The sequence below is a fragment of the Mchenga conophoros genome, linkage group LG11 (genome assembly GCF_057382185.1).
Source record: "Mchenga conophoros isolate Kocher_MC1m ecotype Shallow Benthic linkage group LG11, M_conophoros_male_GT1.1, whole genome shotgun sequence".
Taxonomy (NCBI): Eukaryota; Metazoa; Chordata; class Actinopteri; order Cichliformes; family Cichlidae; genus Mchenga; species Mchenga conophoros.
In genome coordinates, this window is record NC_140536.1 from 22,699,430 (window position 1) to 22,712,031 (window position 12,602).

The 12,602-nt window shown below is 42.3% G+C and overlaps 1 protein-coding gene across 5 annotated transcripts in view; it reads left to right on the top strand.

Annotated features, from left to right (window-relative positions):
• Nucleotides 1-12,602, top strand: part of cadm4 (cell adhesion molecule 4) — a 163,563-nt gene that overhangs the window by 119,434 nt on the left and 31,527 nt on the right. For 2 of the 5 annotated variants that reach the window (XM_085291522.1, XM_085291520.1), the window contains exons 1-2: nucleotides 5-2,063; nucleotides 9,224-9,370. In XM_085291522.1, the coding sequence (XP_085147648.1) occupies nucleotides 1,967-2,063; nucleotides 9,224-9,370 (244 nt within the window). In that variant the 5' untranslated portion in view covers nucleotides 5-1,966. Of the gene's footprint in view, nucleotides 1-4; nucleotides 2,064-9,223; nucleotides 9,371-12,602 lie in introns of those variants that run through there. The other 3 variants (XM_085291521.1, XM_085291524.1, XM_085291523.1) reach the window with 2 other exon arrangements.

A 12,602-nucleotide genomic window follows, 5' to 3' on the forward strand; every position in this document is an offset into this window, starting at 1 on the left:
ATTTTCTTAGCATCAGCCAGTTGACCAATGAAGTCAGCGCTGTAGGGAAGATTGGCGATGATCCGCTTTCAGCTTTGCCAGGAGTGTCAGAGCAATCGCCGTTAGAGCTCATTGTGTTTGCAGTAGCACAGAGAGTGAGAGAGAAAGCAGACAGTGTGTAGTAATCTAAGGATGACACCCGCACTTTATTCCATCAGATAGTGCTCAGTGAGGTGTGCGGTGCAGCTCGCTGCGCTTTGTCTCTACACTACAAACACACACACATTAAGCACTCAACAACTACACACACACAAACACACCAGAGCCACACACTTACACAGACCAACAAGGCATCAGGTCCTGACAATCAGCGAAACTGTGTCTGGACCTTGAACACAGCAGGGTTTGAGATCAGTGTGTTTGAGCGAGAGTGTAACTGGAGTGCACCCAGGCGCCGACTGCAGCCAGTGGAACACGTTAGAAAGGAAGCGTTAGGAACGCCGATGCTGCATGATTAAACTGTCCGATAACCTGTGATTATTCAGAGAAGTCTAAAATTACCGTGTAAAATCTCTGTCCATTTGCGCTGCAGTGTGTACATGATAGCTCATCTGCAAAGTTCTAGCATCCAAGCGAATAATGGTAGAATTCTTGTGAGGATCACGTGCAAGTCTCCGGGGTAATATAGCATACCAAAATATGTAGCATCTGAATGTAAAGCATCTTACAACAGTTTTGTTTAGTGCTTTGCAAGTTCGTTCTTCTACACAGGGCAAGCACTTTCACTCTGTCTTTTCAGCGCTGCACTCGAGCTCAATGGATTTTATTTAACCTTGGCTATCTCTAGATGAGTTGCAGTAAGATAGTGTCTCAGTCTCTCAAGAGGTCTGGATGGTTTGGTATTAGCTCTAAGGAACATTGACTTCTCTGCCTACTGATTTGTTGGGTGAGAAGTGCTGAAAACCTTGTCTAACTCATTAAAATACAATCTGTTTGAGGATGAACGTTGTTGCCCTAGATTCTTCTGTCCTTAAGGGCATAGCAATGGAGATGGTTCTATTTTGAAAGTTGTAATATTGTCAACACCAGCAGAGAAAATCAGACCTGCTTTGGATGTCAGTTTCTTGTGCTTTATTTGACTGAAATATTGTAATACTGATGGTTTATTTCCCTTAAATAAGTGTGGTTTGACCCAATGGAGACAGGTTGCCTATTTGTTGTTGTGGTTAACTGTGTGGCTCATTATTGCTCAGACCCTGCTATAAGCTCCAAGTGTGATGGTGTAGTATACAGCTGAAGAATTAATTAACCTGTGCCTCATTCAGTTAATTGCATAGCTGCCATTACTGAATACTCTTGTTAGTATACGGTCTGTTTGGCATTGTTTTTCTCAGTTTATTGATTTTGAGAATCTCAGACTTTGGTCTCAGGAGACTTAAAGCGCTACAATAAAAAATTACATTTTCTTTAAATTGAACTGAGCCTCTGTAGGACTTTGCAGTGGCAAATCTCCTGCATTACATGGAATTAAAACAATGCATATTCTAAATTCTGTCTAAGGAACACAAGGAGCTATAGTCAACAAATGAACTTTGTTGCTGTAAGCTTTTCTCTGTGTGCATTGTGATATAGTGTCTAAATCGCTTGCTCTATAATTGCTCTGAGCTCTGGCAAAACATTTGTGTGTTGCGTGCAAACGCTGGCTAGAAGTCAGTCTTGTGTGGCTTTGTTGCTAAGGTAGTTTCTTTGCATGTGCTTGGATGCTGTATAGCAGTTTGTCCTCATACAACAACAGTTAGCATGTGCATTTGTTGGCATTGTTTTTGAGAACAAATCCAATTGCATATATGTGTGTGTGTGGACTGGTTTGTCAGTAGCAGTGCAGGCAGGGTCACAAAGGAGCCATTGATCAAACAGTCACAGCCACACACACACACACACACACACACGCGCATTTATACATACAAACACAAGTTCTCAATACACAATGAGGCCTGTCCGAAGCTCTGTCCTCTGCCGCCTCCTTCCTGCTCCTTACTCTCTTGCTCTGCGCAGCCTAGTTCTGGTCCTGCTCTGCATCACTCGTAAGTCCTGCACTTATTCACATGAACTCACACCCACATACTGGTTAAATGAAATGCGCACAGTTGTTTCTACTGCTACTCACTAAGTAAGTCAAGGAAGCAAGCATTTCATTTTCACTTGTAAACACTCTTAGTATAGACAGTATACATCAGCGTAATTTACATTTTAACTCCCTGCAGATATTCATCCAAATGTTGTATAAAAAGAATAAGTCATAAGTATTTGGTGTCCAAATGTGCAAAAAACTAAAAATTCCAAGATTTGACCAAGGGACAGTAACACACAATGAAATCATTTTTCAGTGTACTGGTAATTATACTGATCAGATGCAACATTGCAGCTATATTGTGTACGACCCCATTGTGCTTCCAGAACAACTCTGACCCACTGGGACATGGAGAAGGTGTCGTGTAGGTGTTAGCATTGGATCCTTTGGGTCTTGTGGGTCGGGGTTTCTCAGTACTTTTGATTATGTTGCTGCTCAGCCTAATTTAAGTTTGGTAATTGCATCTAAGGTTAAAGAGAGACAAAATGAAGACAAGCATGTATCCCCATGAGATGAAGAGACTAGGGAATAACTTGAGGACTTAAGGAAAGCAAATGAAACATAGAGAAAGCAAGAGTGTGGTTCAAGAACCTAATGTGAGAACGTTAGACCCACAGAGTATGAGAGAATGGTGCAAGAGTGAAGTGCAAGAGACAAATATTGAGAGAGAGCCAGACTGACACAAGGAAAACACGATTTGGCCAGACAGACACTTGTACTGTATGTGAGGGAGGCAGGGAGCCGCAGAGGCAGAAAAAGTGAAATGGAAAGACAGAGATGGAGAACAGTGCACTCTGTGTGTGTATGGAAGAAAGACAGAGATGGAGCGGATGGTACAGAGATGAAACAAGACACTAAAAGACCTCAAAAAGAGTTGCATGAGATTGAGATTTGAAGCCAAGAGATGATTGATTGAACACAAACCAGAGCAGTAGATGAAGTGGAGTGAGATCAGCAGTAGAGTTGCTGCTGTGCTATTAATACCTCCTGTCATTATTATTATGAATTTAAAGCAGAGGAGATGTTGTTTCCCTGCTACTCACTAGTAAACAATATCCTTTTCCCTTCATTTAAAAATTCTATTACTTTTGAAGTGACATTAATAGTGATGGTACTATGATGGAATGTAGAGGGGGTCTTGGGTTGGGGTAACAAGTGGGGAATAATCTATATGGAGAAGGAGTTTTTGTGTTGGCAGTCAGCTTTTGGCAGTCGGGGTTTAAATTTCAAGCCAGCAAAGCAGTTTCGAGTTGTGCCTTCAATGAGCATTCACATACACTCTCTCGCATGCGCCGTTTCAAAGGAGTACGCACAAATGATTTTAAATACATGCACATATCAGTGCATTCTATTTCCCACACATACACATCCATGAGTTTCACACATATGATATTCACAATATACACACACCAAAGGAAAATTTTGAAGGGGTGTTAAAATCAGTGCTTTTGGCTGTGTTGAATCTCCAGTGTAGTTGCCGTGGTTGTAACAGCCTTGTAAATTTCCTTTAAGCTGCTGTTGGGGTATGTGTGGTGGCCATTGTTGCAGGGTTGTTGGGACTGTGACAGACTCAGGCCGTAAAACGCTGCAGAGTAGATGGAGCTAACCAGCTTTGGCTGTCAGAAAATGTGGGGAAAAGGAGGGGAAAGAAAAGAGAGAAAGAGATGGTAATTTGTGAAGCATAAGAGGAGGTGAATAAGGGAGCAAAAAGAGTAATGGGATGGGTGGACAAGGGGAGCAGAGAGGGCTCAGACAGATACAATTCAGTGGGGGAGGAATGAAGAAGGTATGGGACAAGGCAGGGATGAGGTGATTGAAATACGCTAAAGGGCTAGAGAGACCTAAAGATGCAAAGGTCAAAATGAGAAATGTGTTGAAAGGAGGAGAGGAGGTGTGAGGAAAAAAAGGGGGATGAGAGCAGTAAAATAATAAGATTTCAGTGCAATGGAGGATGGAGGCAGTGTGACTAGGGAGCAAAATCAGAATGCTAAAAACGGGATTTGAAATATGTAAATAAATGAAAGTAAATGTTTCTAATGAGAGGTCAAGAGTGAAAAGAGACAATTTTATGCTGATTTGCTGATTAGCAGTGCAGTTCTAATAGCACACCATTGGTTGATGGATGAAATGAGGTCTAAAGTTTCTGCTGGAGAGAGAGAAAGAGAGAGAGATTAAGAAAAACACAGAGAAAAAAGAGGGTAGGATAGAGGGACAGGGCTGAGCTATATGACAAGTAATTAAGAGAAGAGAAAGTAGAGAAGATGAAAGAGGGGAAACTGAAACATTCGGTCTCTTGCTCCACTTATTTTTGTTTTGCCCTCTTGTCCCATTCATTCCTCTCACTTTTTTCTGTCTTCCCCTTGCTCCTTCTCTTCCCCTCTCCCCGCACACTATAAAAACAGCATGATTATGCTGCAGACTTGAGCTGCAGAACAAATCACATTTAGGGAAGGAGAGTGTGGAGATGGAACCAGCAGAGAGGCAGGAAAAGATTCCCACTGAGTCACAAAAAGAGAAAGAATGAGAGAGATTGCAAGGGGAATGAAAGCATATTGGAGTTCAGAATGAAACTATTGCAAAGCCAGGAAAAAAACTACATGAAGAAAGAAAAAGAGAGAGGGAGAAAGAGTTTAGAGACCAGAGATAACAGGGAAGATTTAAAGAGAAAAAAGTTGCAAAAATTCTCCTGAGGCCCAGGAGAGAAGCGGAAAGGGGACCTTTAGGACAGCATTAATGAAGAAGATGCATGATGAACGATGCAATAAAAGATAAGGGAGATGAGAAGGAGAAAGAAGATGGGCCGAAAGGAGAAGGAACGCTGAATGACGAAGAATCAGGGATTAGATAAGGCAAAAGGTGGGGAGGAGATGGATGGAGAGACTCTGGGTTTAAATAAAAAGAGGAAAGAGGGAGATGTGAGAATGAGATTAGACAAGAAGACAGCGGGAGGAGAGAATTATGAGCTGTGGATGAAGTAAAAAATCGGGGACAGGGTAGTACACTCAAAAACTGAGAAGAAAGTGTGAGCTTAGGAGGGGAAAAGAGGATTTCAGAAAGGGACTGAACAAAGGTAATGAGAGAGACGACAGTGAGATTTGTAAAGGATTATGTATTATTTATGTACAGGGAGAATTTTTTTTCTTGGAACTGGATTTGATTGGCAGAGTTCTGCCTCCCTGTGAGATAAAGCGATAATTTTAGACAGGGAAGAGAAAGAGGGGAGAGGGAACGGGAGAGAGTTGCGGGTCTGCAAGGTTTGGAGTGGAAGAACGTCAAAGTCAGCTTTTTCATAGAGTCGGAACGCTGCAAAACTCTGTGATTAACCTAGAGCAAGTGTTCGTACACACATGCTCATAAATATACACTCACGCAGATAAACACTGCACACTTCATTTGCATACATACCGTAGAAACCGACTTGCCTCGCAGACTCACGGGATAACGCAAGATAAAAAATATGTACATCCAGATGGGAAGTGATGGAGAAGTTGCCAAAGGACGAGCCCTTATGAGTGGAAACTATGAGCTGCTGTTATTGTTTTAATTAAAGCAGTAACAACATCAGGGGTTATGCATTGTAGTCTACAGCACCAGTTCCCTTGTAAATCCGTGACCAGCATGCAAAGAAAACACAAGCTCTTGGCCCTCGTCCAGTTGAAAGATAATGACAGATAATGAATAGGGAGACAGTGACTGCACTTCTTCAAGGATACATGAGGGCTTGTTTGGGGCAAATGGAGACAGTTCATCTCTTATGTGGCTTGTCTTTCTGTTCAATCTTCACCTTTCTCCACCTTCAAAGACATGGAGAGAGTGAGTTAAGGGGAGAGTGATACCAAGTGAGAGAGACGCAGCAAGGCCGTAATTCAGCCTGCTAACCCTGCACCAGTGAGACAGTTTCTAGAATTTACCGTAACCAAGGGTGAGCCAGCAGTCCACCTGGCTGCCTCCCAAATCCCCTTCTTTTAGCTCTCTACACCTCACTCTGTCCCACTACCCACCGGCTCCCTTGGCTAATAACTCACCCTATTGTGGGACCATTAGGACGGGTCCCTTGTCTTATGAATTTGCCTGCCTATTATTTATTTATTTGTTTATGTATTTTGAAATGATGGCCCTTCTTGGATGTCTCCTGCCATAGTAAATAAGGGCTTCTATTTTCTTTTCCAGGGCTGTGACAGCGGGGGCAGTGGCATGGGAAATGATAGGAATTTCACTGCTATAAAATACTGCCCCCGCTTGGTTGGAGAGAGAAGTGATTGTTTTTGCTCCCCATCCAGTTTTATTTATCCACTGCCATAACCGTCAGTGCACTACCATGATATCGATTGCACTCGCCATTCTCTCTTAATACGAGTCGACGCTTGTGGAGTATTTTATTATGGGCACAGATTTTAATGGGGCCGAGATTAATACCTCTGTCACAGAGGTTGATTCCCTCCCCCTCCTTCTCATTCCCTCTGTGGATTGTACCATGCTGGTGATCAGAGGCACAGGCTCATGGCCTTGATGTGAATGGCAGCCTATAAAACCTACAGTCAAACTAAAGTGCTGTACCCAGCTGCGTTACGAGCGGGAGTTGAAGAATATGCGTCATCTCTCGCATATTTCGTCCAGCCCCCACCAGCTGCATTATTATACCCGAACCATCACTTCCTAACTCCCTGCTATCATTTCCTGGTTAGAGCCCTCATTCCCCGCCATCTCTATATCCCTCTGCTCTTTCGTTCTCTTTGCTGAGATTGATCATACACCAGCATGCAGCAGGTGTTTCTGGGTGGCATCTCTCAGAAAGCAACTGCGGATGTCAGTCATCACTGATGCATAAGCCACTAATGAGTTTTAATTTTTATTTTTCTTTCCCACTTCTCTTTGTGCTTTACCGCCATCCCACCACAGCTAATTTTCTTTGAAGAGGTGACAGCTGTCAGGAGAAGTGGGTGTACAAATGGACAGCTAATTAGTTTCTCTGGCCTCAGCCCAGAAGCAAACTTTTGACCACTTTCTGTCTTGCTCTTAAGGGCACGCTTTCTGTTGGTTCCGATGGGTCACTAGTCACGCGCAGACCCGGCACTGTTTTTGTCAGGATGCGCAGCAGCGCTTTTGCAATTACATCTGTTTAAGACAATGGTGGCCAAGCCCAGTTTCTATGGTGATGAGTAATAACAGCCATTAGAAAAATAATTGGGATGGCAGTGGCAGGCCCTGATGGCCCCCGATATGAATCACAATATTGATGCAGAGAATGAGAGCAATAATGACTACAATTAGTGGTAATTGTCAAGATTTTTTTCTCCATTCCATAAAGTATTAGAGTCTCCTTTGTCGTTATTCCCCCTTGGTTTCTTTCTGACTTCAGTTCAATATCCATTGTGTCTCTGTGTTTCCCCTGACGTGATGAATGTGTAGGCTTTGAGTATTTCATTAAAAAAGATTATAATCAAAGGGGGATTAGATTTGGATGAAGTTCCAGGGATCAGATGATGTCAAAGTAGCTTAATTGCAATATGTTAACACCTGCATATGCACAGCCAGTGCACACACAGACATGCATGCAAAACGTGCTCAGGACACACACTCTGTTGCAGATATAGACATTTATTTTGGCCCAAAGCAGTCAAGTCAGCAACTCCTACTACAGCAGCTGCCGTCTGTTTGTCTCACAACATTTCTTGCTTTCTGAAGGTGTTTTACAACGCTCAGAGACACTGCTAGACACAGCGGGAAATATATATAACATTGCCGTCTTTATCAGTTCTTCTCATTGCCTGCTTCATCACTGTGTTTCAATATTGGTGTCGTTCTTCCTCTAAATCCTCCCCGCAGCCAACACATTGCCAGGGAGAGAGGGAATGCAAATGGAGATGCAAATTGGTAAATACTAGTTTTGGAGGCCCAGCAAGCTGGTACTCTCTTCAAGGCAATCACATTCCACTCCTGGCTGGAACCATATGACTAATTGCTCCGCAAATCATTTGAATTCAAACGACGGCTCTCAGTGTCCATTGTGCTCAGCGGGAGGTGTGACTCAGCCGAGTCGTGTCAACAGCCTGACCCACAAACATGGAGGGTGCAACAATCAGAGCATAATCAAGCTCCTCATTACTGACTCTTGAGCTGTCAGCAACATCAAAGAGGCTCCCTGCTATTTCTCAGCCCCCTTGTCTAAAAATATTGAGTTGGAGGAGCCAGACAAGTTTGTTTGAAAGACTATGTAAGACAGTTTTTGGGACTGTGAAAGTCACTTTCTGTGCACACGTGCTTGTGTGTCTGTGCTCATTTGTTATTGCGTACTTTTCCAACCACGTGTACATGAAAGTGTCCCTATGAGAACCATTTCATTTGGATAATGGAGTGTAATCAGTGGGTTTAGAATGCACCTGGTAGAGAAATGGCATTAAGAATGTGTGAAGTCCAATTAAAGCTCCCATCCTGGTTTCATAGCTCGGCACTTTGGCCAATTACAGACTTGTACAATAATGCTGCTGCAACTTAAACTGTTCATATACACACAAGTAGTGACAGGGTAGCAGTGTGGTCATCTGTTTGAATGAATTTAAGTTGTGTGCACATGTGTTTGGCTGTATGCCACCAGGTTTGTGCTTATGCATGGCCATTCAAGCATGTATCTAAAGCCCAAGAGACAAACAGCCACTTAAAGATGTAAGCGTTATCTGTTCAAATGTGTTTGTTGATGCATTCTGTTAGACTAGCCCAAAGCAATGTGGATGTTGTATGTGTGTTTGTGCATGTAAAGAAACGAATAGCAGTAATTATAATCATCCATCTTATTATCGTATGAATGCAGTGCTCGAGAACCTTCTTTTACCTGTTGAGTCCTTCGGTGGCTTCTCTTTTGCTCTCAATCGCTTTATCACTTTATCTCTTTCTCTTTTTTCCCTCCTCTTCAACATTTCTTTCATTATTGTGTCTGTGTGATGAATAGCAAGCAAATGAATCATCCTTTAAGTACTATATTTTAAAAGATTCAACCTCAAGAGAATTGAACAACTCTCTATTCCCTCAATCTGTTTTCTTTTCTTTTCCCCTTCTTTCTTCTGGATTGTCCAACCTCTGTATCACTATGTTTACATCTCTCTTTCTCTCCCTCAGCCCATTGTCAGGCAGTGCAAGCAGAGAATGTAACAGTCTTGGAGGGGGGTACGGCTCAGATCTCCTGCCGCCTGCAGAACTACGATGGATCAATCGTGGTCATCCAGAATCCCCGCCGCCAGACTCTCTTCTTCAACGGCACGCGAGGTGTGTATCTGCGTGCACGCTGGTCTCTGCAGACAAACCTAATTTATCCTTGTCTATGTATTTGCCTTTGGTGACATTTAAAGCGAGCCTTTTAGACACATTAGCAGTGACTCACCAACACTTTCATTTTACATTTTTCTTCTCGCAAATGTCCTCATTTTCCCTTTGAAGTGATTTCACATTAGAAAGTCAGCTAACCACCACGTGAAATTAGGAGATGGGTTTACTGTGTGCCCTAACAGTGTGACTACTTATCTGTTTTAAAAGCACAGTTCGAAGCTTTCTGCATAATCTGCTGTTAACCCCAGTGATGAGATCAGAACTTATTAAAGTCCTCATTAGAGCATGGCCTTGACAATCACATGTTTTTTTAAATACAGCTTTATGGCAAATTATCATTGTAACCAATATTTTAATGAAAGCAGAATTCACTGAGGGCCTCGGGGCAGGCAAACTCTACCTGTTTTTTTTTTCTTACTAATTAAGGGCAGAAGTTGCTACCTTAGCCAGATTTGCAGCAGAAATGCTGCTAGGAAACCTCTGAGCAAAAGAACAGCGATCAAGGATATTAAACATTGCTTTGAATTTTGTGTGTAGCAGCTTAATTGAACCAAAAAATGTGTTATTTATGCACTACATAATCTATGTGATAAGACATTAGTTTGGGCTTAAGGCTACAGTTTCATACTGTGGCTTGTAAATGTTCACAGTAAAGGGGAGGATGGTGTATGTGTTTAGTTCAGGCATATAAGACACCAGTAGCCTGGTCTCCTCCGAGCTGAGCCCCTTTCCTTCAAGTCAAACGCGAACAAGTTCTCAAGGAGAAAAAAAACAAGCACAAAAAACATAGACACTGATCAGTAAAGAGGAAAATATCTGTTTAACTCCCTTATTTAGTGAGCTGGATTTAATATTAAAACCAAACAAACTTTGAAAACAAAATCCTATTAACCAGCTAATCAGCTAGCTGCTGCAATCTCTCTGTAACGAAGGGCCAGCACAATTGTGTTCACAGTTGCTTGGTTTTGAGCATACATGATATTATTATGCACAGGAGTCTCCACACTGCCACCACCGCAGCCCCCGCCAAAATCACATCAAAAGCACAGTCTGCAACAAGCGTAAAAATCATCTCTATCTGTTTGGAAGAGCAACCAACTAGAAAACCCCAAATCCCCCAGCAAAATCACTTGCTCATCTTTCATCCAAGGAGCTTTCTATTGTGAAAACTTCTCAACAGTGTCTACTTTATTGAAGATCTACATACCAAGATCCAATTCTTTCCTTCAAGTGGCAGAACACTCGTCTCTATAGTGCCTATCTACTCCAAGAAATATGTTTTGATTACTTGTTATTTGGAAAAGGATTTTTTCGCTGCTGTAATTGCGTGACAGGTGATAAGACAGATAATCTGTTTGCTGAGCTAACTTCATTCAAGCTGCTCTTGATGACTGTTTCTGAGCGCCTGAGTATCGTACACATTAGCATTTTAATTCCAATCTGCAACTCTTGCTAAGTCAATAATTCTGAATTCTTATCTGAGCATCTTAAAATTTGACTTTTACAAAACATTGTGTTTGTGCATTAGACAGTCTAAGGTCCTAATAGTTATTTTAATGCCACTGGCAGTTTCACGCAGCTTTAAAGGTTTAATAGTTTGTTTTTCAGTGTGCAGTAAGTAGGTAGAAATTGTAAAATCCTAAAAGGAGCTTAATGTCAAAATAATGAACGGCCAATAGATCAAGAGCTGATTTTCTTGGTGAGGTGGTACAAGGTGCAATGCTCAGACTTTTTAAAACCCTTTGCTTTTGACCACAGTAAAAAGGAGACTCTTATACCTCAAAGTTGTAATTGCAGTCATCTAGTGTGATATTTATATATGTGAAAATTTGCACTTGAACACATTTTCAACTTTCTAATCATTAAAACCTGCAGTTCTTGTAATTACATTGATCCGACAATCAACACTCCCACACTCCCCACAGGAACAGTCTGCAAAATAGCAGTCAATGAAAGTTTTCTGAACAGAATGCAAAGATGAGAGAAAAATCAGTAAAAACAAAAATCAGTTGCAGGCGTAGTTTCACTGTTCACAGGTGCAGCACTCCAGTGCTTTTGTTCCATACACTTAGCCTTCACTTGTTAGTCACCTCGATCACGGAGCGGACGTAATTGGGTAGTTGAGGTTGCTGCTTTGGGAAACCTTCTCCCCCCAATTCTATCAGATCAGCACGCTGCCGGTAAGTTCCATTAAGTATTTAAACAGAGTCGCTCCGTCTGCTCTCCCACGAGGCTTGGACTTGCACCCTTTGGAAAGCATGATGAGGCCTAATCAAAACGAGGAAGAAGAAGCGGTTTGAAGGCTCAAATGAAAGAGAAAATGAGAAAGAAAGAAAAGAGTGAGGGAAATGAGAAAAGGTGCTGAGGGTTAAGAAAAACACAGCCACAGAGAGAATAAGGAAAGGGAGGATCAGTTGCTGAAGAAAGACACCGCATTAGGAAGTGCTCCAAAGTCTAGCAAAGCTATAAAGCATTGATGGCTTCCCATAACTAATTTGGCTCCTGTAAGAACAAAAAAAGCCTCATTGTGGACATTTTCTGGGAGTGTAAATTGCACCTCACTCTGGCTCTCGCCACCTCCACCATTTCTTCCATCACTTCCACTCTATTGCCCATCTGCCACCCAGATTACAGGCTAAGAAACTAAGACCTTTCTCTGCTGATGTATTCCACACTAGCTGCCCAAACAGAGCTGCTGCACTAAGTGCAGTGAATTAGACTGCCTGTTTTGCTAGTGAGCAAGTAGTCAGGGGTGTATTTTATGAGATTGTGGGGACAGAGAGCTATAATAGAGCAGTAGAACTAACTAAATGGACCCTTTCTCCGTAGTTGTCCATATCTCTCTTTCTCATCTTATTGCCAACTCTCCTCAGCATGCAAATGAGATAGGACAATCATGGTGAACTTGGACTTGAACAGAAGTCTGACATTTAGTTGCCATTTAGTGCAGAGAGGGGGAAAAAGATTTACCTGTCTGCAGGGAATGGCTCTCTAACAATGCTCTCATTGCCATCCGATGGAGGGGAAATTTTAGGGGTGGGGTGGACAGATTAGTGTGGTGTACCTCCAAGAAAAGTGGACTAACTCCATTGCCCCAGGCTGCTCTCTTAGTCTCCTGTGGATTTCTGTCTTTATATTATTTTTCCCTGCCTGCTGCATTATGTAGTCTATT